The sequence below is a fragment of the Rhinopithecus bieti genome, unplaced genomic scaffold (assembly GCF_001698545.2).
Source record: "Rhinopithecus bieti isolate Rb0 unplaced genomic scaffold, ASM169854v2 scaffold_50877, whole genome shotgun sequence".
Classification (NCBI taxonomy): Eukaryota; Metazoa; Chordata; class Mammalia; order Primates; family Cercopithecidae; genus Rhinopithecus; species Rhinopithecus bieti.
In genome coordinates this window covers 938,568-964,976 of record NW_016821745.1, presented here as the reverse complement: position 1 = coordinate 964,976, position 26,409 = coordinate 938,568, and the positions used below count along the sequence as shown (strand labels likewise).

The following is a 26,409-nucleotide window of genomic DNA, read 5'->3' as shown; positions in this document are numbered from 1 at the left end:
GAAAAAAAGAAAATGTGGCACATATACACCATGGAATACTATGCAACCATAAAAAAGGATGAGTTCATATCCTTTGTAGGGACATGGATGCAGCTGCAAACCATCATTCTCAGCAAACTATCACAAGAACAGAAAACCAATTACCACATGTTCTCACTCATAGGTGGGAATTGAATAACGAGACCACTTGGACACAGGAAGGGGATCATCACACACTGGGTCCTATTGTTGGGGGTCGGGGGGAGGAATAGCATTAGGAGACATACCTAACGTAAATGACGAGTTAATGGGTGCAGCACACCAACATGGCACATGTATACATATGTAACAAACCAGAACGTTGTGCACATGTACCCTAGAACTTAAAGTATAATTTAAAAAAAAAGAAACGGGAAGCACAGCATAAAAGTTTGGAAAATTTACAGCCTGGCCATGTTGTAGAAAAGAAAAGCCCGTTTTTAGGGGAGGAATACAAGCAGGCTTCAGAAATTTGAATAGCTAAAAAGAAGGCAAGTGCTGATAGCCTAGACAATGGGGAAAAGACCTCTAAGGCATTTCAGAGACCTTCAAGTCAGCCCCTCTATATTCATCCATTTTCATGCTGCTGATAAAGTCAGAGAGACTTAGCAATTTACAAAAGAAACAGGTTTATTGGACTTACACAGTGCTATGCAGCTGAGGAGGCCTCACAATCATGACAGAAGGTGAAAGGCACATCTCACATGGCAGCGGCAAGAGAATGAGAGCCAAGAGAAACAGGTTTACCCTTATGAAACCATCAGATCTCATGAGACTTATTCACTACCATGAGAACAGTATGGGGGAAACTGCCCCCCAATTCAATTATCTACCACCAGGTCTTTCCCACAACATGTGCAAATTGTGGGAGTACAATTCAAGATGAGATCTGGTTGAGGACACAGAGCCAAACCTTCCCATCAGAGGCTTGAAGTGCTAGAAGGACTGAATGGTTTCCTGAACCAGGCCCAGCCCCTGCTGCCCTGCACAGCCTCTGGACACTGTTCCCTGCATCCCAGCCACTCCAGCTCCAGCCATGGCTAAAAGGGGTCCAGGTACAACTTGGGCCACTGTTTCAGAGGGTGCAAGCTGTAAGCCTTGGCAGCTTCCACATAATGTTAAGCCTGTGGATGCACAGAATGCAAGAGTTGAGGCTTGAAAGCCTCCACCTGGATGGATTGCAGAGGATGTATGGAAAACCCTGGATGTCCAGGCAGAAGCCTACTGCAGGTGCAGAGCCCTCTCAGAGAACCTCTACTTGGGCAGTACAGAGGGGAAATGTGGGGTTGGACCTCCATATAAAGTCCCCACTGGGACACTGCCTAGTGTAGCTGTGAGAAGAGGGCCACCATCCTCCAGACCCTGAAATGGTAGAGCCACAAACAGCTTGCACCATACACCTGGAAAAGCTGCACGCACTCAATCACAGCCTGTGAGAGAAGCTGCAGGGGCTGATCCCTGCAAAGTCAAAGGGGCACAGCTGTCCAAGGACCTGGGAGCCCACCTCACACTGGTGTGTCTTGAAATAGGGATATGGAGTCAAACAAGATTATTTTGGAGCTTTAAGGTTTAATAACTTCCTTCCTGGGTTTCAGACTTCAAGTGGGGCCTGTAGTCCCTTTCTTTTGGTGGATTCCTCCCTTTTGCAACAGGAGTATTTACCCAATGCCCATACTTGCATTGTACCTTGGAAGCAACTAACTTGTTTTTTTTATTTTACAGGCTCATAGGTGGAAGGGACTACCCTTGTCTCAGATGAGAAATTGGATTTTTGAGTTAATGCTGGAATGAGTTAAGACTTTGGGGGACTGCTGGGAAGGCACGGTTGTATTTTGCAATGTGAGAAGGACATAAAACTTGGAGAGGTCAGGGGTGGAATTACACGGTTTGGATCTGTGTTCCCACCCAAATCCCATGTTAAATTGTAATCCCCAGTGTTGGAGGTGAGGTCTGGTAGGAGGTGATTGGATCATGGGGCAGATTTCCCCTTGGTGTTTTCTCATGATAGTGAGTTCTTGCGAGATCGAGTTATTTAAAAGTGTGTGGTACCACCCCCACCCCAAAAACTCTTACCATTATTTTAAATTTACATAACAAGTCTTACCTTTAAGGTGCTTTTCTTGGCCATCTTGTCTTAACTGTGCCTTTATGTACCATCTTTTTCCTTTAAGCCTGAAGTATCAGCTCTGAGCTTTTGAGATATAAATTTTCTACCTTGTTTCACCTAACAGTCACCCCTAGAAATGCAAATTTAGGGCTGCCTAGCTAACAATTGCTTAGGGCAATGAAACGTAATTAGAAGATTAATAGTCTGAATAGGGAAATAAAAACTATTTGAAAGCTAGCAAATGAGAATTACTTGTAAAAGCTATAAGCTCTGCTTCTCCACGTGTCTGTATGTTGATATGTATTATGTGTATAATATTTGGCAAATAAAGCTAGCTTTAAAATTGTTGATAAAATAGAAATGGCTTCAGAATTGTCAGTTAAATATAATTCAGATATTTTTGGCTAGATCTACTGGTCAAACAGGTTTGTGCTATCTCTACTACATGTTTTTAAGGGCAAAAAACTGCTGCTTCTATAATACTTCATATACTTGTTTAATTTGTCTGTAATATTTTGTTCTTGGTTTTGAGCCTCTGGATTTTGGGGTCTGGATAGGTGGCCATGGTGAGGCCTGGGGACATGTTATCAGTGGCCAGACCACCAGTTACAAGGCAGAGTCAAGCCCAAGAGGAGCCCCTTCCTCCTTGGCCCAGCTTTGTCTCCCAGCCATGCTGAAAGGGTTTGGATCTCCCAGGCATCATCTTCACAGGTGTCTTCTGTCTTGAGCTCAACATTTGATATGTAAATTCAAGATCCAAATAGGCCCTGCCCTTCAAAGCCATCCTGGGTACCACATGACTGAGACTCGGAACAACTGGGGAAAATACTAGCAGGAGAGTACCTGTGTTATTAGTAGAGTTCCTACGTCATTAGCATGAGAGTACCTGTTTCAAAGTTCTTTTCCGTAATTTAAAATCTTAAAGTTATGCTATATTGAATTAAGCAATGAGCATAAATGTCTGAGTCATTTCTGAGTAAGTTAAAATACTAAAACATTAATTAGTAAACATAAATGTAAGTTTATATATTTTGGCATCTTATTTTTATATGGTATAGAAAAGCTACATATATTTACATATATTAATAAACAAAACTTGAGAAAACCTATCTAAAAGTTAAGAAATAGTTTTCATCTACAATTATTGATATAGAACAGTTCAAAATTACTTCCTAGGTTTTCACTAGAAATTAGGGTTACTAGTAGTTAAAATTGTAGTTAATATATGTAATTGAAACTAATAGACATCAGAAACAATTTTGTATATAGTGTCTAAAGAAAAGCAAAGTATTTTTTGGTGAGGAGAGTTGTAAGGCATGAAAATGTGTGTTGAGAAAAAAATAACTTTGTCTAGAAGCTGAAGATTGTTTCAAATTGAAGGAATAAAAAGGACAGATTAAACGAATGAAGTTGAAAAGAATGAAAAAATTGTAAGAGATTATAAAAAGTTTATGGAAATCTTCTGAGGTCAAAAGATGACAAATTGGACAGACTTGTTTATAAGGTTTTATTAGCTTAGTGTTGATAATACACTATGCAAAAGTAAAATTTGGTTTTCCCTTTTGAACAAGAATTTTCTTTTCTTTTCTTTTTTTTTTTTTTTTTCCTTTCCTGAGACAGAGTCTCACTCTGTAGCCCAGGCTGGAGTTGCAGTGGCATGATCTCGGCTCACTGCAACCTCTGCCACCCAGGTTCAAGCAATTCCCCTGCCTCAGCCTCCCAAATAGCTGAGATTACAGGTATCTGACACCACACCCAGCTAATTTTTGTATTTTTAGTAGAGGGGGTTTCACCACATTGGTCAGGCTGGTCTTGAACTCTCGACCTCATGATCCACCTGCCTCAGCCTCCCAAAGTGCTGGGATTACAGGCGTGAGCCACTGTGCCCGGCCTTGAACAAGAATTTTCATGTAGTATTAATAAGAGGTAGCAAAAGACGTTTGTTCACCTTTTGAGTAAACTGCAAGAGACAGAGAGAAGAGGAGGAGACAGATTCTGTCTCATGCTGTCTTTCTCAGATCTGTTGATTGGAAAACTGAGTCTCCTCTCTATCAAAGAAGAACAGTTCTTGCTTTCTAACCCCTTTTATCACTTTGGCTAAATGAGTATTATCTTACAATGCCTTGTGATCCTGTTTTGATTATTTTAAACCTTTGACATATTTGACAGGCTTCCCAAAATCAAATTTCAAATTGTCTTTTTTTGTTGTTACCTCAAACTAACTTTGGGATGCTACAGAGGACCCTCGCAGCATCCAAAAGACAGAGAAGCAGGATTATCTGCTACGTTAAGTTCATAAGCTAGTAAAATCCTAGAGTATCATGCCTTCGAGGAGATTCATGAAAAGGATGGAAAGGACTCTGATAAGCACTCTTGAATGCCAAGTTTCTGATAACTTTAGGATCATATCGTTTACACTGGGTATGAATTACCAGCACTCTAATGAACAGACTGACTGGTTTATGAAACTGATAATCCAATCAGGATAAAAATTAATTGAATACCAAGGAAATACTCTGCCAGATTTTCAAGCTAAGTCAGCCAGTACTGAAATGGTTTTGATATGTAGTTTAGATGAACTCCATGATCCAAGTAAAATTTACCTGTTATAACCCATCTAATAAACAGTGCTATGCACCTGAATTGGAGAAACAAAGCTGATATTTAAGAAGATATAAATCTTCCATTTTGCTGCTATCACTGAAGTGAGAATGGCCAAAATGAACTTCAATCCCTTTGCAACTTCTGACCGAAGCAAGAACCACAAAAGGCATTTCAATGCACCTTCCCACATTTACAGGAAGATTATGTCTTCTCCTCTTTCCAAAGAGCTGAGACAGAAGCACATGTGATCCATGCCCACCCAAAAGGATGATGAATTTCACATTGTATGAGGACACTATAAAGGTCAGCAAATTGGCAAAGTAGTCCATGTTTACAGGAAGAAATATGTCCTCCACGCTGAACGGGTGCAGCGGGAAAAGGCTAATGGCACAACTGTGCATGTAGGCATTCACCCCAGCAAGGTGGTTATCACTAGGCTAAAGCTGGACACAGACCACAAAAAGATTCTTGAACGGAAAGCCAAATCTCACCAAGTAGGAAAAGAAAAGGGCAACTACAAGGAAGAAACAACTGAGAAGATGCAGGAATAAAGTAATCTTACATATAAGCTTTAAAACTTGAAATGAAAAAAAGAAGATATAAATCTAATGTTAAGGATGGACTCATGGAGAGCCTGGACAGGTGCCTGGTCCTTCCTGAACCCTTAAAGCTTCTGTTATTAAAAGCTCTACACTCCACGGCCCATCATGGAAGATATAAGATGATCCAAATAGAATATTGGCATGGTTAGTGTTCTAAATTGCTAAAATGGTTTATGACCAATGTTTGCTTTGTCAAATCTATAATCCTGGGAAGGCAATCAAAACTTCATGTACATTTCTGCTACATGATAGGCCACTGAAACATTTTGAGGGATTTCATTCCATTGCCATTTTCAATGCATGTTTTCCGATTGTATAGAAGCTTTTCCATTCAAAAAGTCTCGTGCTGTAACAGTAGTCACAAGGTTATTAGGAAACATGTTTCTCTCATGGGATATACCTGGAAAGATTGCTAGTGATAGAGGTACTTGTTTCACCAGACAAGTTGTAAAACAATGAGATAAGGTATCATAGGTACAATCACATTAGTATAAGCTAACCGAATTGACTGGATTTCTTTGGTCTAAAGTACTGTGGATTGATGACAGATCCACTTCCACGTGGAAAACATAAGTTGATCCCTTATACAATAGTCACTGAAGGCCTATGCTCCTAATAATAGAACCTTACACATCTCCTCGCTCCGATATGGTGAAAATAACACTAAGGCATTATGCCCAAGTGTTATTTTCACCAGGTAAAGAAAGCTTTCCATGGTCTACTGAGGACAATCAAACCCTACATTATCCAAAGCCTAGAAACGGAGTCTTCTGGAAACATCATCAGGGAAAGACTGTCCCTGCCACTTACACTGCAGCAAAACTTCAGGACCTCGAGCCTTGGGTTTACAATCTCACAGCTGAAACGGGCCCCTCCAGACTCTTCAATCTATACACCTGTTGGAGACCTTAAGGTAAAGCTAACCATGAAAGTTTCTCCCCAAAAGCAGACAGCATCGTAGATGTGGACAGCTTTCCCAAGATCACAGATCAATACTGTTGTGCTATCATGAGACTCATCTCTCAATAGTTCCTTTGCTTGTGCCACTATGAATAAAACTGCAGAAGAGGTCTCTCCTGTGTACTTGTGGGGTATACTTTTATTTGTGGAGAGTTTCATAGTCAACATTAAACATGGGCAACCTTATTGTACATCAATTTTAACAAACAGAGCATACAAATGGCTAATAGGGGAAACTGTTGCAAGGAGAGGGAGCTCTCTGTATTATTTTTTAATTTATCTGTAAAATTTATTGAGAAAATAAACCTATTAATTATCTGGATGCGATCAGGAAACACCCTGTCTCTTGATATACTGAACATATTAGAGCATCAACTGATTCAATTTTTAGAGACATCCAGCTTTAGCCAAACTGGTTGAAACCAGTATATATGTTTATTTCCTAGGTTATTTTAGAGTTTCTACTAATAACTTGACATTTATGCTTTTACAAACCTGTCAAAACTTTCAGTTAAGGCAGAAAAATCACAAATGTCTGAAAGGAGTCCACATTACCCAAACACCTTTGATACAATCAGTATGCCTAATTTCTTTTGGCAACATTTTTAAAGTGGCTAGTATCTGGTGATCACAGTGTAGATAGCATGAATATCTTCATCATGTCAGATATGAAGGCATAGGACATTATTCTTTACCAAAGTGATAAATTACTTCTAAGTATATTGAATTCAACAACAAAGAATGAATTTGCTCCATTTTTTAAATTCAGAAAACAGTTTTTAAAGGCTCATTTGTTATGCCCATGACTTTAAATTATAGAGTAAGAATGAAAACAAGATTTCTCCTCTTTTCTCCAGTGTCAGAAGTGTTTTCATCAGTGTTTCTCTACTATTATTTTAATGTTGACAGGAATGATGTAATCATCTTATGTCTGTCACAGTATTTTTTTTAAATGCACTTTGTCAGAGGAGTGGAAACAACTCATCCTAAGCCCTTTTCATTATTAAAACAAAACAGAACTATAATATAATCTCAAGGAAAAAACACACTTCAGTAAATTCCCACTAGCATACCTGAGTCTTTACAGCAACTGCTGCTACAAAACACTAGGAGAGACTGGCAAATTTCCAAACAACTGCTGGTCCTCACATATAGAAAAAAAAAAAAACAGGAAGCGACTTAGAATTATTTGAAAAAATAATCTGGGTGGAAGCAAGTGTATTAGTCTGTTCTCATTCTGCTAATAAAGACACACCTGGGACTGCGTAATCTGTAAAGGAAAGAGGTTTAATTGACTCACAGTTCCACATGGCTGGGAGGCCTCAAAATCATGGTGGAAACGAGCGGGAAGCAAGACAGGTCTTACATGGCAGCAGGCAAGACAGAGCTTGTGCAGGGCCACTCCAACTTATAAAACCATCAGATCTTGTGATACTTATTCACTATCACAAGAACAGTATGGGGGAAACTGTCCCCATGATTCAATTCTCTCCACCTGGCCCTGCCCTTGACACATGCGGATTAATTACATTTCAAGGTGAGATTTGGGTGGGGACACAGCCAAACCACATCAGCAAGTTTAGGAATAGAAATTGGTAATAAATATACACGTATGAGTAGAAAGTTAAAGGTAATACTGAAGATTAAGAAAAATAAATGGAATGAGAGATGGTTTTGGTGAAGGTTAAAATTGAAAGCTAAATTAAAGATGAAACCCATGCCACCCATTTCTGCTCCTTAGGTTTGTTTTAGATGTCAAGGACTGTGTTAAGAAAGACAAGAATCAAATATGTACTGAGTAGGTTTTGAGAATATTTTGTAGATAACAAATGAGAAATGTGAGAGCATTAAGATATTAAAACGTGAGAAGGATATTGAATTAAGAACCATTCTGACCCTGCCTAGGCTTCCATTAGTGCAGTATTTAGAGACTAGGCAGGTGGGCAAACTCAAATCCTGCGGGTGTGATACGTTAAGAATCCACAGGCCGGGCACGGTGGTTCACGCCTGTAATCCCAGCACTTTGGGAGGCCGAGGCATGAGGATCACCACTGGTCAGAAGTTCAAGACCAGCCTGGCCAACATGGGGAAACCCCATCTCTACTAAAAAATACAAAAATTAGCCAAGCGTGGTGGCAGGCACCTGTAATCCCAGCTACTCAGGAGGCTGAGACAGGAGAATTGCTTGAACCTAGGAGGCAGAAGTTGCAGTCAGCCGGAGATGGCACCACTGCACTCCAGTCTGAGTGACAGAGAGAGACTCTGTCTCAAAAAAAAGAAAAAAAAGAAAAAAAGAAAAAAAAAAAAAATCCATACAGTGCCAGCACCAGTCTCCAATAACGTGTCTCTAGTGTCATCATGAAAAAAACCCCAACCTCCACAAGATGGACTCCAAATGCCTATTCTAGTATTTGAACACTTTCTCTGAATTGCCTTCTACACAAGCAAAATGTAAGATTTTCCCTTCATATCAATGTCTTCCACTTAAATAGTCCACTATTGCCATCCATCTTGGACTGCTCATGACTCTTTTTGTGACAATGTTTATACAACAGGTCTCTTACCACATGCAGCTTTCTTCTTAAGCATAGTGGAGTACAGAAGTGCATCTTAATCAGACAAGCACACTGGTGCCCTTCTCCTCGTGACTAAGCACAACCTCATCACCCTTACCATCATGTACCTCTAATTTTCTTTTCCGTCTCCACTATTCCTAGGACATTCAATTAATGATTTTGAAATTCTAAAATAATCATGTGGGTGGCTACACAAATGGCACTGAACAGCACCATAGGGAATGTACTCAATAGCAGTTTTCTGAAGATGCAAACATGCTTTGTATATATGCAGTTTCTTAGGCCCATCTCAAAAAAAATCTTTTTAAAACAAAGGCATAACGTTAAAATATAAATCACTGACAACATGGTATTGGGTACAAGACAGGTTGACTATATATTTTAAATAACCCTATCCAAGATGTTGCATTCTGATCATCTAACTCATTTAGACAGAACACACTATCTTGAAGAAGAATGAATGTATTATTCTTCAAATGTCAACTGTTAGCTTTGTTTTTGTCAAGAATTAGAAAGCAGTAAGGTTAAATTTTCAGTCAAGCCTACACTTAACACAAATCGATTGCACATTTCAAAATAGCTAGAATAACTTGAATGTTCCTAGTGTAAACAGACAATAAATATTTAAGGGGATGGGTATCTTAATTACCCTGACTTGATTATATGAATTTATCAAATTATCACATGTACTCCAAAACATGTTCTTCTAATATGTATCAATAAAAAATAAATTTAAAATATAAAATATTTGTAGCTAACTGAAGAATGACCAATTTATTTTGAATAGAAAACATGCAGATAGAAAAACTATCATGAAAATTTAAAACATGTGAACAGAGGGTAGGAATTTTAAAATGGTAATTTTCTTAGAACTTTATGAAGTTCAAGAAAATACCTTAAAACCAATATAAAGAATAACAGGCACTGGACTAAGCAGTTCACCCACAATATCATGTTTTAATCTCACCACAGCCATAAGGCGGTAATAGCATGCCTAGTTATCATTCCAATTCTTCCTGTTGCAAGTAACAGAAAACCAGACCCCACCTGGCTGAAGCCAGTAAGTGAAAAGACTAACACGAGGGCCAGCCTCTGGGTTCAAATACGTCACCAGGACTGGGTTGCGTCCCAGTCTTAGTTCTGCCAGTTCCTGTAGAATCCTCCTTCCAAGGTTCACGGGGTGGCTACCATAGCTTCAGGCCCTCACCTCATGATGACAAGACAGCAACACAGCCGCCATTTCATGTCTGTTCTCATTTCTACATTCAGTTAGAATTGAAGAAATTTTCCAGTAGCACCCACAAAAATACCGAGTCTACCTGGTTGGCCTAACTAGACATATCGCCAGCCCTGATTAAGTCGCTGTGGTCAGGGGCTTGGATTTTCTGGTTCGCTTAGGCTAGTCATACGTCCCATCCCAGGACTGAAGAAGCTCCAGGGCTGTTGCTGGAGAGTGGCTAATGTCCCCTTTACAAATAAGGAGCTCATGGTTTAGGAAGATGAGCTTGCCAGAAATCAGATACTTGTAAAATAAGTCAAAATTTGAACTTAAGTCTACTTATCTGAGCCCAAAGCCTTACAACCATTTATGGCTGTTATCCTAACACCTACGTCGCGGAATGCAAGAGTCCTAAGACTGCAAGGACCCTTCCTTTTCTTCCAGATCCACTCTAAGTTGGTTGGTGATTTCTTCAGACCTTGCTTTCAGGGAAGTTTTTAAAAAAATTACTTGCATTTGTATATTTTCTTTGTACTTTCAGCCAAATTTCTTCTAATTAAAGTACAACATAAATTGAACCACCACAATAAAGTAACTGTCATTTTAAGAAAAAACAAACTTCTACTGATTTCTGCTTCTGGTCATGGAGTGTGAGGGACCAGATTTAAGTTCTTAAACAACTACAAAATCAGACCAAAAAACACAATGGTTTCCAGGCAGTGGACGACAGGCAGTGCAGGGCTGTGATTCTTAAGAGAAGCAGCGAGCCAGGAGTTTCCAGGCCACAACCCAAAAGGAGGCCAAGAGAATAACAGCAGAGGATACAGAGAGAGGGCTCCAGGGGCCAAGACGCAGTCCGAGGGGAAGCCCTTCCGTGGAGAGCTGGAGTCCTGGAGCGGCCTTCTCGAGTCTTCCCGAGCAGGTCTGAGCAGCGAGGAAACATCCGAGGCTGGAGTGAGCCACGCGGAGAAAGAACAGCCTTGAGCTCACAGAGGCGGGCAAGAGTTCCAGCTCGCGACAGTCCCTGGGAGGAACAGCGCACTATTTGGGGCGTCGAGTAAAGCACCGGAAGGCTCCACTCAGGAGCGTGAACAGCACTGCCTGCTGCAAGCCTGGAAAGGAACGCGTTGCCTCAAGTCACTGCGATGTGTCACTCGCGGCTCAGTCACCCAGGGAGCAGGAAAGGGCCAGCGGGCCACGCAGGGATCATCGGGGCCTGCATCCAACGCAAACCGCCAGGCCCACGAAGCAGGAAACACAACCCGCAGCGAGAAGCAAAGGGATCCACAGAGAGGGGCCAGGAGTCACGGACGACGCCAGGCAGTCGGCGCCCGCGCTTCAGCGGGCCAGGACGCCCGAGAGGCACGGGGGAATCGGGGGATCCCCCAGAAAACTGCCCTCGACTAAAAGCGCAGCGAAGGGGCGGTGCGCTTGAGACCCTGGAACGGGAACGACCACAGACACCCAGGGAAACAACCAGGTCCCAGGCCCAGGTGGGCGGGCGTCTGAGGAGCGTGGCTGCACCCACAAAGCCGCCAGGGGCTGCGGACTACAGCGAACCCGGCGCGGGGCTCGGCCCTCACTACACGAGGCCTGGGCGGCTGCACGCCCCTGCGCGTCAGCCCGCGGCTCCCAAACACCCTGCCAGGCAATCCCCAAACACGCCCGCAAAACGAGCCTCGACTGCCACGCACCTGCTTCTCGACGCTGACGCCCGGCGCGGGGTGGAGGCCGGTGAGCATGCGCAATGTGGTGTGGACCGGGCGTGGCCGGCAAGCATGCGCAGTGTGGGCCGGGCGGGCTGGCGAGCATGCGCAGTATGGGGCAGGGCGGGGCTGGCAACCAAGCGCTAGGGGAGCGAGCGCCGAGGGGGGCGTTGCAACGGCAACGGCGGGCGGACCGGGGAGGTGCCAGAGGGAACGGGGGCAGGCATCCCTGGGTTCCGGTGTTCCCGACGGAGTCGAGGCACGGAGAGGCTTTGGGGCGAGGGCGGAAAGAAGGGCGGCCCGCCAGGGGGTCCGTGGACTCGCTTTGGCCTCCTCCGAGCCGGGCCGGCGATGGCCGCAGCTGTGAGGCGAGGTCCGGTCCCGTAGCGGCGCGCAACCTCCTCGGGGGACTCGGGGTCCTGGTTGGTTTCCACAGCTCTTCCTGAGGGTACGCATTTACGGCGGCCTGAAACCTTAGAACAGTGATCCCACGTCGGTCATTTCGGAACCCAGTAGGACCCGCTGTCATCAGGGGCCCCAGGCGCAGGGTGGTGTCGGCTTTCAGGGGAATTGGAGCCTCGTCACCGCGCGCCTCCGGCATGAGTAGAATCTCAGAAAACGGTCAGCGGGGTTCAGAAGGCAGGAGATAAACACCAAGACCCCACGTAGAATTGCATCTTGACGTCCTAGGCTTGGTCTCGCGTATTTTTATTGAGCGTGTTTAATGAGCTGAAATCACTTGCTTGGGCACCCAACGGTCGTTTTTGCCACCAAGCTCTGCCTCTTGAGCGTTTAATACTGGGGTTTACAAAGCAACGTGTTCCTGTTCATCTTAGCTTTCAGTACTGGGCAAGGGTTACGTTTCTAACCCTGCGAGTGCCACAGTCTCATTATATATTGAAGGACTCTCCTGGTGTTTGGTTTTTTTGTTTTTTTGTTTTTTTGAGACGGAGTCTTGCTCTGTCGCCCGGGCTGGGGTGAGTGGCCGGATCTCAGCTCACTGCAAGCTCCGCCTCCCGGGTTTACGCCATTCTCCTGCCTCAGCCTCCTGAGTAGCTGGGACTACAGGCGCCCGCCACCTCGCCCGGCTGGTTTTTTGTATTTTTTTAGTAGAGACGGGGTTTCACCGTGTTAATCAGGATGGTCTCGATCTCCTGACCTCGTGATCCGCCCGTCTCGGCCTCCCAAAGTGCTGGGATTACAGGCTTGAGCCACCGCGCCCGGCTGGTTTTCTCATTTATAAAGTGGAGCTGGACTAGATAATTGAAGCGTTTTCAATACCTTTAAATTCTAAATTTTAAACTCTAAAACTTAATGATACCGTAGGACTTTGAAAGAGTACAGGTTTCAAAAGCTCCTTACCTTGATGTTAGTGACAGTGGCCTGCCGTGGAGAAACGTGAGATTAAACTGCGGACTGCAGATATCACCGGACCGTTTTTAGTGTGATGCACACAATCTTCTGCAGCTTATAGGCTTTTTGGAAACAGGAACTGAGAAAATTCTGGCAGTGATCTTTCAGGATTTTAAATTCTTTCCACCATTTCTCCGAGTTCAGTTATCTTGATGAGATATGGGGTGGAACTTCTTTCAAACATCTCTTGATGCCAGAATTGAACGGGAACAGGAAAGGGTTGTAGTAAGAACCATCATCAAAGCCTCTGCAGGACTTGAGCAGCGACTGACGTTTTTACTCCTAACCCTGGATCTCTCAGAGATTTGGTTCCACTGTGCTTTTCTGTCTCTGCACTCACGCCTTAGTGAGTTTGTTCTTTCCGTTGGAGTAATTTAATACAAGTGTTAGTCCTTAGATTATGTTGGATTAATTTCTTTTGGATTAATTTCTTTCTACTTTTACAGTTAAGCCCTCCATACAGTAAGTCCTCACTTAACATCATCCATAGGTTCTTAGAAACTGGAGCTTTAAGCCATGCAGTGTACCAGGAAACCAGTTTCACCATAGGTTAATTGATACAAATAAGAGGTAAGTTCCCACAGCACATTCCTGGTCACAAAAACATCACCAAACTTCTAAATAAAGACCGAAGCACTTCTAATATGAAACGCTGAAATACATATAAGCTCTACATACATTTAAGAAAGATCATTACCCAATTTCTGGTGAATCCATGAGTGACCAGGTCATGGAGGGGCTGCGTTAAATCAAAGGTAATGTTGGCCAAGTCAAAACTCTGAAGTGCCTCCGCCTACTATGTAGTTTCAAAACAACAGCCAATTCTCAGCCCGCTGGGCCTTTTCTACTGCATCGGGTATTGTCCTGCATCTCTGTGTGATTACCATATGCTTTACAAATTTTTATTTTACAATAATTTGTATCCTTCCATTTTCCAACCTCCTTATTCCAGTTCAGGGTGGCAGGGGACTGAGCCCATCCAGGCAGCTCAGGACCAAGGTGGGCAACAGCCCTGGAGAGGACGGCATCCCATGGCAGGACACACTCACACTCACAGTCACTCAGACGGGGACACGCCAGTGAGCCTCACGTGCACAGCCTTGGGACGTGGGAGGAACCTGGGGTGCCTGGAGGAAACCCACAGTACGTGGGGAGAACATGCAAACTCCACACAGACAGTGGCCCCTGTCGGGGATCAATTTCTTTTCTCATCAATGTTATAAGGAAACGATGTTAGAAGAAATGTGTTCGAGGGCCTCCTGTGCCAGTTCCTAGATTACTTGAATAACTTTCTATTTCTCCTCATCACAGTATGTTTTGAATACATCTGTCTTCATAAAATACACCATGTCCAAAATCTAGAAGGGCCAATTCCAAACTATTCCGTCAGCTTTGAAGGGAATTGAAGCAAGAATAACAGCAGTAAGTTCTGTGTGAAAAGACCTACTTTAGACACTTCAAAGGTCTCATTAATCCTTGCGGCAACCCTGCAAAGCCAGCATTGTTATACCTGCTTTGTAGATGAGGATCATGGGGTTCAGCTGTGATCAGTATCTTGCGCAGCAAAGTGGTGGAATTCAGTTGGAACTCAAGTTGGTCTGTCCCCATATTCTGTACTTCTGTGTTCTGGAGAGACTGAAGTTAGCCAGTGTTCCCCTTGCGTTCCAGTTTCTTCATTGTTCCCTTTCTCCCCAAAATAAGCACATCATGCTGATTTCCAGCCTGCCAGCTCTTTCCTCCTACCTGTAGTGCGCCATGTTCATTTCCCTCTATGTATCTTTCAAATGCCAGTTTAGTTTTTCCGTTACAAGTCTCCAGTGTTAGCCTGAAATTTTGTAGTACTTATGTATCATGTTATATTTAGCAATGGATTAATTCATAGTAATTAACCATTTGTATTAATGTGTCCTCAGGAGCTCAGGGCTGAACTATTTGAGGACAGGGATGAGTCGAAGCGTAATTGACTTGAGATCACCCCCTTCCTCCAAAACCAGAATGTGTAACTTGGTGCCACCCTGTAGCAGGCATTCCTGCTGCTTCATGATCTATTAGACTCTTACAGATCGTCCTCACAAACTTCATAGGTTTTCATGTGCACTATAGCTTTGACTTTCTGTTGACCATGTCTTTGCAGCAGAAGAATAAAAGAAAGGTGATGTGATGTGATGATAGAATTTGTGATAGCCAGGCAACAACTTTTCCTGATTCAGCATGTTAAAAAATAAGGTACACTATTCTTTTCTTAAACATACATGTTATTTGACTCATGAAATGTATTTTAATTCAGCCATTTGAGAGTATAAAAACTAGTTTACAAACCCTGCTTCAACTAGGAATTGTCAGCAGGAATGGGCAATGCCAAGTGTGGCATGGGGCAGTGGACAGACTGATGGAAAAACAATCTCTGGTGATACTAACTGCAGGCATCTCTTAGCTGTTTGGTGATTTTTATTCTGCACAGGAAATTACCAAGTTTTCACAAAAAGGCATAAGCTGAAATGGCAAGAGTCTCCTTAGTACTTGCCTGGAGTCTAATTTAATTATAGTGAAGCAGCATGGGTTTGTTTAGGCATGCACAGGTTTATAGGTCATAATGAATTTATTCATATTATAATTAAGGCTTTAGTAATTAAATGAAAAGATATTCCTGTATTGTTAACATAAATGCTGAGATGAGGGTCTGCTCCTGCTTAGGCAACAATGAGTCAAGCGTTCCTTACTGTTTGATTTGTTCGTATGTGCCATCAAGGTTGAGTATTGAAGCCTCAGTTCTCTTTTAAATGATATATTACATAATATTCATCTAAATATGACTTTTTTCCTACTTTTTAGGGTCACTCATCTAAGAAAGAGAACTTGGCAGTCAATGCAGTTGCTTTACAAGATCACATTTTACACGATCTTCAACTTCGAAATCTTTCAGTTGCAGATCATTCTAAGACGCAAGTGCAAAAGAAAGAGAACACATCTCTACAAAGAGAGACAAAGGCAGTAATAGATACTGGACTTAAAAAAACTACGCAGTGCCCCAAACTAGAAGATTCAGAAAAAGAATATGTTCTTGATCCCAAACCGCCACCATTGACTTTGGGTAAGCTGATGTAGTCATTATCTTTTGGCTTATTAGGGCTCAAAAATCTATTGAGATTAATAGTATAATTTTTTATGTTACAGAAATAGTTTATTTATTATTATACAGAGAGGTATGTATGTATTGAAGGTGTGTATGTATTGAAGTTTAAAAATGATAGGGGACCTTTAGAGCAAGAAGGTAAAGATAGTAATGGTAAATAGGATAATAAGTAAAAATGGGAGAACAAAAGAAATATATGTTGATTCGCATTGATAAAAATAAATAAATGAGTAAATAAATGGTGGAAAAGAAAAATCCCTTATAGTAGAATGAATATAACTCATAGAGATAGTAGACAGGGGATAGAAAATCACCTTTGGCAAACACCACAGTAATGATCATCATTACTGAAATTAGGAATGAGAAAAATTATGTGCAGACACAGAATATTGAGGTGGTTTCTCCAGAGATGCAAGTACATGGCAGGGAGAAAAACAGTAACTTCACAGTTACTTCAGCTGTACAGTCGTAACACTTGGCAGGCAGCACCTGCACCAAGTAATCCTAGTTAGGTCAGCAGTAATGCACAGGCCAGCCTCACGTGACTCCTGCTGAAAGGTGCAACATCACTTCTGTGGCATTCTTACCAAAATGCATATTTGAATTTAATCATGAGGAAACCTCAGACCCACCCAAGTGAAAGACATTCCACACAGTTCCTTGCTAGTACTCTTCAGAAGTGTCAAGTCAACAGAAGCAATTGAAGACCTAGAAACTGTTCCAGATTATAGGAGACTCAGGACATAGCTGCAAGTGCAGTCTGTGATCCTGGATCAGATCCTAGTTCCGAAAAAAGACATGAGTGTGACGGAGAACCAGACCTGCAGAAGGCATGTAGGCTAATTGATAGATTATAGCAACATTAATTTCGTGGTTTTGATCTTTGTACTAGGGTTATATAAAAGGTTAACATTTGGGTTTAGGAACATATGATAATATTTTCTTTTTACAAGTGTGAATATTTAGAATAAGACCAAAACTTGCAACAAATTAGGAATTTCAAAAAACATGAAATATATCCTAAACAAAATCAATAAAATAGCAATAATATTTTGTATTAATTAGCTTCCTAAAATATCTCTATAATACTTTTCCATCTCTTTTGATTGCTGGATACTCTTTGATCATATTTTCATGTGACAATAATTCTGTAATGTCATTCTCTATAGAAATAAGTCAGCCTTACCTCCGTCATGACTGATTGAAATTCTTTCCTTATGATAGGTGGGATGCATATAGCATGCAACTTGACACACATTCTTACTGTGTGTAGTATTGCTACAAGTTTGTGCCTGTAAATAAAGGCATGCAGATCAATTCCATTTCTTCTAATTAATAAAAGAAAGGAGATGTATTATGCATTTATAATTGTAAATGCTGTTTTTAAGTATATTAGTTTCCCAGTGCTGCCGCAACAAATTAGTACAAACTGGGTGGGTTAAGTTTCTCTCAGTGTCCTGGAGGCCAGAAGTCTAAAGTGGCGCCATTGGCAGAGTTCTATGGGAGAATCCTAACTTACCTTTCCCTGGTGGTTCCTGGCATTGCTTAGCTTGTGGCAGCGTCACTCCAGTCTCTGTCTCTGACTTCAAACAATCTTCTTCTCCACGTGTGATTGTACCCTCCCTTTCCTCTTCTTATAAAGAGGATGTAGGATGTAGGGCCAACTTTAAACCAATATGACCTCATCTTAACTACATCTGCAAAGACCCTATTTCCAAATAATGTCAACATCCTGAGGTTCCAGGTGAACAAGAATTTTGAGATGATGCTATTCAACCCAGTGCATCAAGTATGTCCCTGATAGGGGAGAACTTCCATTTAGATTAGGCATCAATGAGAACAGAATCCTTCACTTACATTTGTTGTCTGGAAGACTTTTTCACAACATCAAGCTAAGTACTTTTCACACTTTTTTCCTTATCCACTACTCACATATATTACTATGTTGATAGGTGCCAGAGGCCTTTTGATAGCTCACAGTGGCTAGGCTATGGTTTGAATGTTTGTCCCCTCCAAAGCTCATGTTGAAATTTCATTTTGTTTTGTTTTATTGAGATGGAGTCTTGCTCTGTTGCCCAGGCTGGAGTGCAGTGGCACAATCTTGGCCCACTGCAACCTCTGCCTTCTGGGTTCAAGCGATTCTCGTGCCTCAACCTCCCAAGTAGCTGGAATTACAGGTGTGTGCCACCACACCCAGATAATTTTTGTATTTTTAGTAGAGACGGGGTTTTGCCATGTTGGCCAGGCTGGTCTCAAACTCCTGACCTCAGGTGATCCACCTGCCTCAGCCTCCCAAAGTGTTGGGATTACAGGTGTGAGCCACCACGCCTGGCCTGTTTTTTGATTTTTTTGTTTGTTTGCTTTTTGTGTTGTGTTTCTTCTTTTTTATTTTTATTTCAATAGCTTTTGTGGTACAAGTGGTTTTTGGTTACATGGATGAGTTATATAGTGGTGAATTCTGAGATGTTAGTGCACCCACCACCAGAGTAGTGTATTGTACCTAACGTGCAGTTTTTTTATCCCACACCCCTCCCACCCTCTGCCTTCTGAGTCTCCAGTGTTCATTATACCATTCTGTATGCCTTTGCATACCCATATGTTAGCTTCCACTTATAAGTGAGAACATACAACATGAGTTACTTCACTTGCAATAATGACCTCCAGCTCCATCCAAGCTGCTGCAAAAGACATTTTTTCATTCATTTTTATGGCTGAGTAGTGTTCTATGGTGTATATATACCAGATTTTCTTTATCTACTCATTGGTTCATGGGCACTTAGGTTGGTTCCATATCTTTGCAGTTGTGAATTGGGCTGCAATAAACATACGTATGCATGTAAGTCATTTTCATATAATGACTTCTTTTCCTTTGGGTAGACACCCAGTAGACACATCCTTTGTGGTGTTTGTTGGCCTTTATCTAATTTTAGGATTTCCCTTTTAGCAAGTTGCTAGAGGTTTTTTTTCTTGCTGATTTGTTTGAGCTCCTCGTAGATTCTGGATACTAGTCCTTTGAGAATTCTTCATAGTGTTTTTACAACCTTTTGTAAATCTGAAATTATTTTAAACTGAAAAGTTAGAAATGTGATTTTTAAATGGTGGGCGTGGAAAATAGGTTTGGTTGGGGACCGTGTGTCCTAGCGCCGGCCAGATGGATCTGGAGGTGCTGGAGTCGCACAAGGTGGAGGGGACCTCTTCCCACAGCAGTGCCAGGGGAGATGTTGGATGCTATGCTGTCTTCCTCTGAACTTCTGCTAACAAGCTTGTTTTCTAGAAAACAGCGTGGCTCATGACCATGTTGAGACTTGGAATAATGTCATACAGCAGTTTAGTGAAGATCTTCTCTTGTGCCTATGTGGTTTATGTAGATGACCAAATAGGTTCATCATAATCAATCTTAAGAGTTTTATCAGGAAAAATTTAAATTAGACATAAAGAGGAATGTCCCAATTTGGAAAATAAGTAAAGTTATTAAGGAAAATAAATGAGACCTTTTTTCAGGACCTCTTTATGGAAAAAATCTTGATTGTGCATATTAGTTACTAATGACATTGAACCACATGCTCTTTACTATCTATATGTAATATTCCACTTGGATTTCTGTCTTTTCTTGCTGATTTATTGGAGTTCTTTGCATATTCTACATAGTAATCTCTTGTTGATTTAGCCAGTGAAAATATCTTCTGTTCTTTTACCATCTTTTAAATTATATCTGTCATTTTATATTGAATACAATTTTCATTCTGATTAATGTTAAATCCATTGTTTTGTTTTGTTTTGTTTTCACTTTATTGCTGTTTGGGGAGACTTAAGATATTCTTCACCCTTCTGAGAGTGCAAGGATTTTCTACATTTTCTTATTTATTTATTTATTTATTTTTTGAGACGGAGTCTTGCTCTGTCACCCAGGCTGGAGTGCAGTGGCCGGATCTCAGCTCACTGCAAGCTCCACCTCCCGGGTTTGCGCCATTCTCCTGCCTCAGCCTCCCGAGTAGCTGGGACTACAGGCGCCCGCCACCTCGCCCGGCTAGTTTTTTTTTTTTTGTATTTTTTAGTAGAGACGGGGTTTCACAGTGTTAGCCAGGATGGTCTCGATCTCCTGACCTTGTGATCCGCCCGTCTTGGCCTCCCAAAGTGCTGGGATTACAGGCTTGAGCCACCGCGCCCGGCCTCTACATTTTCTTTATTTACCTTTAACCTTTTACATTTCATATTTAGATGTCGCCACAGTTTGTTTTGCTTATGATACTGGGAAAATCGTGGTTAAATGAGGTTAAAGTGTGTTCTGTTCTCTCCTTCCAAGGCTTCTGCTTCTATGTCAGTATTGCCCTGTTTTGATTAATAGAGTCTTGTAATATGTCTTAATAGCTGCTAGGAAAAGACCTTTCCTCTTTTTTTTCCTCTAAAACTGCCTCATTTTCTACATAAAATTCTGCTGGAGATGTTTTTCGAATTGGATTTGTAGATGGGGGAAATACCGTATTTACAATGCTATCATCTGATCCACAAATATTGTGGCATCTCACACCATTTAGATGTTTTTGTCTCCGACTCCTAGGGGTTTTCTGAGTAAGTCAGTTGATCTCTGCAGTGATTCTTATTGTCTGTGCCTTTCTACTTTTATGCCCCTTCTTCTTTTCCCCCACTTTGTTTTTAATCTGGACTGGATCTCCTGAGCTGTGGTGAATACATGTAGTAATACCTAGCATCTCTGTCTTGTTCCTGAACCTGACACATTTCATTTTCCTACTTATGTGATGTTTGCCCTTTGTTTATTGTTCTGTTTTGTCTTGTTTGTTGGCCTTTATCTAATTATAGGATTTCCCTTTTAGCAAGTTGCTAGAGGTTTTTAAACTCATTAATAGGTGTACTTTTTTAGATGCTTTTTTTCCTGCAACTTTTTAGATGAACATGTTTGTTGTGGGTTTTCTCCTTGAGTTCGTTTGTGCCGTAAATTACAGTGACGGACTCTGATATTGAATCTTCGTGCAAGCTTGAACAAACCCTACTTGCCCACGGTGTTTTCAAAGTCACTGTTGCATTCTGCTAACTAATTCTCGTTAGGATGTTTGACGTGTAACCATGGATTACCCTGGACTATGATTGTCCTTGTCTGGTTTTATTATCAAAGCCATATAAGCTTCACCAAATAAGGAGAAGTTGGGCAGTATTCCCTCTTGTTCAGTATTCTGGAATAACAGAAAATAGGGATGATATGTGCCTTAAAAGTTTGGGGTAACTCGATTGTAAAACCATCTGGGCCTAAGGCTCTTTTGTTTCTTTAAGTGCGGTGAGGAGAGGTGATGGGTTAGGATGCATTTGGCTGCAAGTATACGAACACCACACTGAAAGTGATGTCAGCCTTAACGGTGTGTGTCGTTGTTCACAGTAGTTCTGGTTTGGTGGCTTATTGATGTTTGCCGGGACCAGCCTCCTTCCGGTGCTGCCGTCGGGAGCTGCTGCCCCGTGCATGGACACAAGAGGGTGCACAGCCCTAGGGTCAGTCCTCAACAACAAGGGACGAGCTGGAAAGGCAGGGGAGAAAGCTCCCAACAGAACTTCCTTCCGCTTCACCTGAGATGTCACGTGCCCATTGATAGTCTAAAAATTGGCAAAGGGTAGCAAGACTTCCATGACGTGCTTAGATCCATCAGTAGACCTCCGTGAGGCTGAGCCCATTTCCACTGATGCACAGTGTGGTTCTGCAGGCAAGATGAGCGCTGGACGTGCTACTGATTTTCAACATTATTGCATTGTGGCCAGAGAACACAGCAGTTTGCTGAAATCTGTCAATACAATTATTTACCTTCCCTCCCGTTCTAAGGTCTTGATTAGTTTATAAATATAAGGCCAGGTTTGCAGGATGGGGAAATGTGGATGCTTGAAGTTGAAGCAGTTAGCATTGACCATAGCAGAGTCTGGAGTGTGCAGCAAGCGCCCACCCAGGTCTAAGAGGAGCAGTGGCGCTGGGGGCCCCGTCTCTCCCTGAAGAGGAGCAGTGGCCCCGGGGGCCCGTCTCTCCCTGAAGAGGAGGAGTGGCGCCGGGGGCCCTGTCTCTTCCTGCTCCCACACCTTGAGCCAAAGGCAAAGAGCTGGCCTGAGGCAGCGTCCCTCTTCTGCAACCTCAGTCTCAGCCTCTTCAGTCTTACTGTTTCCTTTGTTTCTCTGCAGGCCAAGTGCTCTCACTAATGGCCATCTGCACATCCTTTTCCTCCATCTAGAAAACCTCCCCCTTCACCGAACACTGCTGTTACTCTTTACCCTGTGGGTCTCCATTTAATGCCACTTTGGTCAGGTAACCTTCTCTGGGGCCACAGCTCCTCATCCAAGCCCTGCACACCATTCCCCATAGTGGGCATCACACTTGTAGCTGCTTGATTCTTATCAGAAGCTCCATGGGCATAGTTTCAGAAGTAAAATAGTTCTATGAGCATTATAACAGAAAGTGTAGCAGTCCCCTGACCCATTTTGAGCATTACTCTAAGGCAGTCATTTTCAAATCCTTTGGTTCCTTCTTCTGGTATTATTTGTAATATTTCTTTTTTTTTTTTTTTTTTGAGACGGAGTCTTGCTCTGTCACCCGGACTGGAGTGTAGTGGCGTGATCTCGGCTCACTGCAACCTCCGCCTCCCAGGTTCAAGCGATTCTCGTACCTCAGCCTCCCGAGTAGCTGGGATTACAGGTGTGCAGCACCACACCTGGCTAATTTTTGTATTTTTAGTAGAGACAGGGCATCACCATGTTGGCCAGGCTGGTCTCGAACTCCTGACTTCAGGTGATCGGCCCACCTCGGCCTCCCAAAGTGCTGGGATTACAGGTGTGGGCCGCCCGCCCGGCCCTATTTTTAACATTTCTAAATAACATGTCTACGCTGCTGTTTTGTTAATTTTCAGTTCTGGATATCTTTTCTTACTGTAGAAGATCAAGATTTAGCATAGTTTTCATAACTTGTGGTTAGACTAATAACATTCAGTGTTTACTCTGTTACAATTCCTTGACTTCACTCACAGCTGAGCAATGTGGTGTTCTATATTACAATTTCCTTCTCAGACATTTTTCTATTTTCCCTGAAGTTATGTCTTATTTTTTCACATTTTAGTTTCCTCTATCATCACTCATCACTGATTCATCCTTAAAATCTCCAGAAGTACATTCTCTCAATACATTAAAATATACCAGGGTACTTTATGGATGAGGACGTTGCTTCTGGAATCCTCTGTGGTTCTCTCCTCCGGCCCCTCCCCGGGCTCCCTCTTGAGCAGCATCCCAGGACCCCAGACTTTCCTTGGATTCTCTCTGCCTGGACGTCATGGTGGCCTCCTCCGTGGTTTCTTCCCTCGCGGTGGCGAAGCTCCTCTGTCAGTAGCTCGCTGGGGGAGTGCGGAGGAGACCCATACAGAAGCTCACGTGCATAGCAATGTCTTTGTTCTTTTCTCACATTTCATTGTAGCTAATAAGGAATCTTGATATGGAAATCTTTCCTGCCTCCGACTTTTGAAGGAATTGTCTTCTCCTGTCTGTAGTGCTGTGGATGAGTCTGATGCAGTTCTGATTCCTGATCCTTTTTTGAGGCCTGTTTTTTTTTTGAGTCTGCTTTCTGTCTCCGAGATGCTCACAGTAATGGGACTCGGTGTTCTGGGTACTTGCTGGGCCCTCTCAAACCAGAAGCTCATGTCCTTTGCTTCTGGGAGACGGTTTGGACTATTTTCTTTAAAATTTTTACTTCCCATTTTCCATGTTTTCTTTCTAGAATGCTAGTTTTTCAGATGTCACAACACCACCTAGACCAGTCCCTTGATTTTCTTATTTTCTGTCTCCTGATATATGTTTTTCTGTGAGATTACAGTCACGTGCCATATAGCAGTGTTTCAGTCAACAACAAACTACAGTGGTCCCATAAAATTATAATGGAGTTGAAAAATTTCTACCACTTTGTGACATCTTGATAACTCTGACCCTGTGTAGGTCTAGGCTAATATATGTGTTTGTGTCTTCATTTTTAACAAAAAAGTTAAAAAAAAAATTTGAGGCTGGGTGCGGTGGCTCAAGCCTGTAATCCCAGCACTTTGGAAGGCCGAGACGGGAGGATCATGAGGTCAGGAGATCGAGACCATCCTGGCTAACACGGTGAAACCCCGTCTCTACTAAAAAAATACAAAAAATTAGCCGGGCGAGGTGGCGGGATCCTGTAGTCCCAGCTACTCGGGAGGCTGAGGCAGGAGAATGGCGTAAACCCGGGAGGTGGAGCTTGCAGTGAGCCGAGATCCGACCACTGCACTCCAGCCTGGGCGACAGAGGGTGACTCCGTCTCAAAAAAAAAAAAAAAAATTGAAAATAGAAAAGCTTATAGGGTAAGGATATAAAGAAAGAAAATATTTTGTATAAACTAAAAAATTAGCTGAGCATGGTAGTGTGTGCCTTTGGTCCCAGCTACTCAGGAGGCTGAGGTGCGAGGATCGCTTGAGCCCAGGAGCAGTGCAGCCCAGGCTGCAGTGAGCTGTGACCACATCACTACATGCTAGCCTGGACAACATAGTGTTTTAAGCTAAATGTTATGCAAAAGAGTCAAAAGTTAAAAAACTTAAAAGTTTAGAGAGTGAAAAGTTATAGTAAGCTAACTTTATTATTGAAGAAAATACATGTTTATAAATTCAGTGTAGTGTAAGTATAGACTGTTTATGAAGTCTACAGTGGCGCATGGTCATGTCCTAGCCTTCACACTCACTCAACACTTACTCACTGACTCACCCAGAGCAACTTCCAGGCCTGCAAGCTCCATTCATGGTGAGTGCTCTACACATGCACCATTTTAATCTTTTATACATATTTTACTGTACCTTTGCTGTGTTTGGATGCACAGATCCTTACCATTGTGTTACAGTTACCTGCAGTATTCAGAACAGTAACATGCTGTGCAGGTGTGTAGTCTAATCAGCTGTACCACGTAGCTTTGATGTGTGGTGGGCTGTACCAGCTAAGCGTGTGTACATACGCTGTGATGTTAGCAAGACGACCAAGTCACCTAACAGCACATTTCTTAACAATCGCCTGTTGTTGCCGGGCGCGGTGGCTCAAGCCTGTAATCCCAGCACTTTGGAAGGCCGAGACGGGCGGATCACGAGATCAGGAGATCGAGACCATCCTGACTAACACGGTGAAACCCCGTCTCTACTAAAAAAAATACAAAAAACTAGCCAGGCGAGGTGGCGGCGCCTGTGGTCCCAGCTACTCCGGAGGCTGAGGCAGGAGAATGGCGTAAACCCGGGAGGCAGAGCTTGCAGTGAGCTGAGATCCGGCCACTGCACTCCAGCCTGGGCGACAGAGCGAGACTCCGTCAAAAAAAAAACAAAAAACAAACACACAGACTAGCTAATTGGATAAAGAGTCAAGACGCATCAGTGTCCTGTACTCAGGAGACTTATCTCACTTGCAGAGACACACATAGGCTTAAAATAAAGGGATGGAGGAAGATCTACCAAGCAAATGGAAAGGCGAAGAAAAGTAGGGGTTGCAATCCTAGTCTCTGATAAAACCGACTTTAAACCAACAAAGATCAAAAGAGACAAAGAAGGAGGCCATTATATAATGGTAAAGGGGTCAATTCAATAAGAAGAGCTAACTATCCTAAATATATATGCACCCAATACAGGAGGACCAAGATTCATAAAGCAAGTCCTTAGAGACCTACAAAGAGACTTAGACTCCCACACTATAATAATGGGAGACTTCAACACCCCACTGTCAACATTAGACAGATCAACGAGACAGAAGGTTAACAAGGATATCCAGGAATTGAACTCATCTCTGCACCAAGCGGACCTAATAGACATCTACAGAACTCTCCACCCCAAATCAACAGAATATACATTATTCTCAGCACCACATCACACTCATTCCAAAATTGACCACATAATTGGAAGAAAAGCACTCCTCAGCAAATGTAAAAGAACAGAAATCACAACAAACTGTCTCTCAGACCACAGTGCAATCAAATTAGAACTCAGGATTAAGAAACTCACTCAAAACTGCACAACTACATGGAAACTGAACAACCTGCTCCTGAATGACTAC

The 26,409-nt window shown here is 42.5% G+C and overlaps 1 protein-coding gene and 2 pseudogenes across 7 annotated transcripts in view; 2 read left to right on the top strand and 1 right to left on the bottom strand.

Moving 5' to 3' along the window:
• Window positions 1-4,845: 4,845 nt before the first annotated feature.
• Window positions 4,846-5,280, top strand: LOC108521008 (60S ribosomal protein L26-like; annotated as a pseudogene).
• A 4,337-nt stretch (window positions 5,281-9,617) lies between these two features.
• LOC108520986 (putative uncharacterized protein encoded by LINC01006) lies at window positions 9,618-12,393 on the bottom strand (annotated as a pseudogene). Its single transcript, XR_001883084.1, has 2 exons — window positions 12,043-12,393; window positions 9,618-11,935 (listed from the first exon to the last, which is right to left on the bottom strand). The product of XR_001883084.1 is annotated as a putative uncharacterized protein encoded by LINC01006 (transcript).
• Window positions 11,899-26,409, top strand: part of RNF32 (ring finger protein 32) — a 44,714-nt gene continuing 30,203 nt past the window's right edge. For 2 of the 6 annotated variants that reach the window (XM_017860574.1, XM_017860579.1), the window contains exons 1-3: window positions 12,147-12,240; window positions 15,340-15,431; window positions 16,038-16,296. In XM_017860574.1, the coding sequence (XP_017716063.1) occupies window positions 15,417-15,431; window positions 16,038-16,296 (274 nt within the window). In that variant the 5' untranslated portion in view covers window positions 12,147-12,240; window positions 15,340-15,416. Of the gene's footprint in view, window positions 12,241-15,339; window positions 15,432-16,037; window positions 16,297-26,409 lie in introns of all 6 variants that reach the window. The other 4 variants (XM_017860578.1, XM_017860576.1, XM_017860577.1 and 1 more) reach the window with 4 other exon arrangements.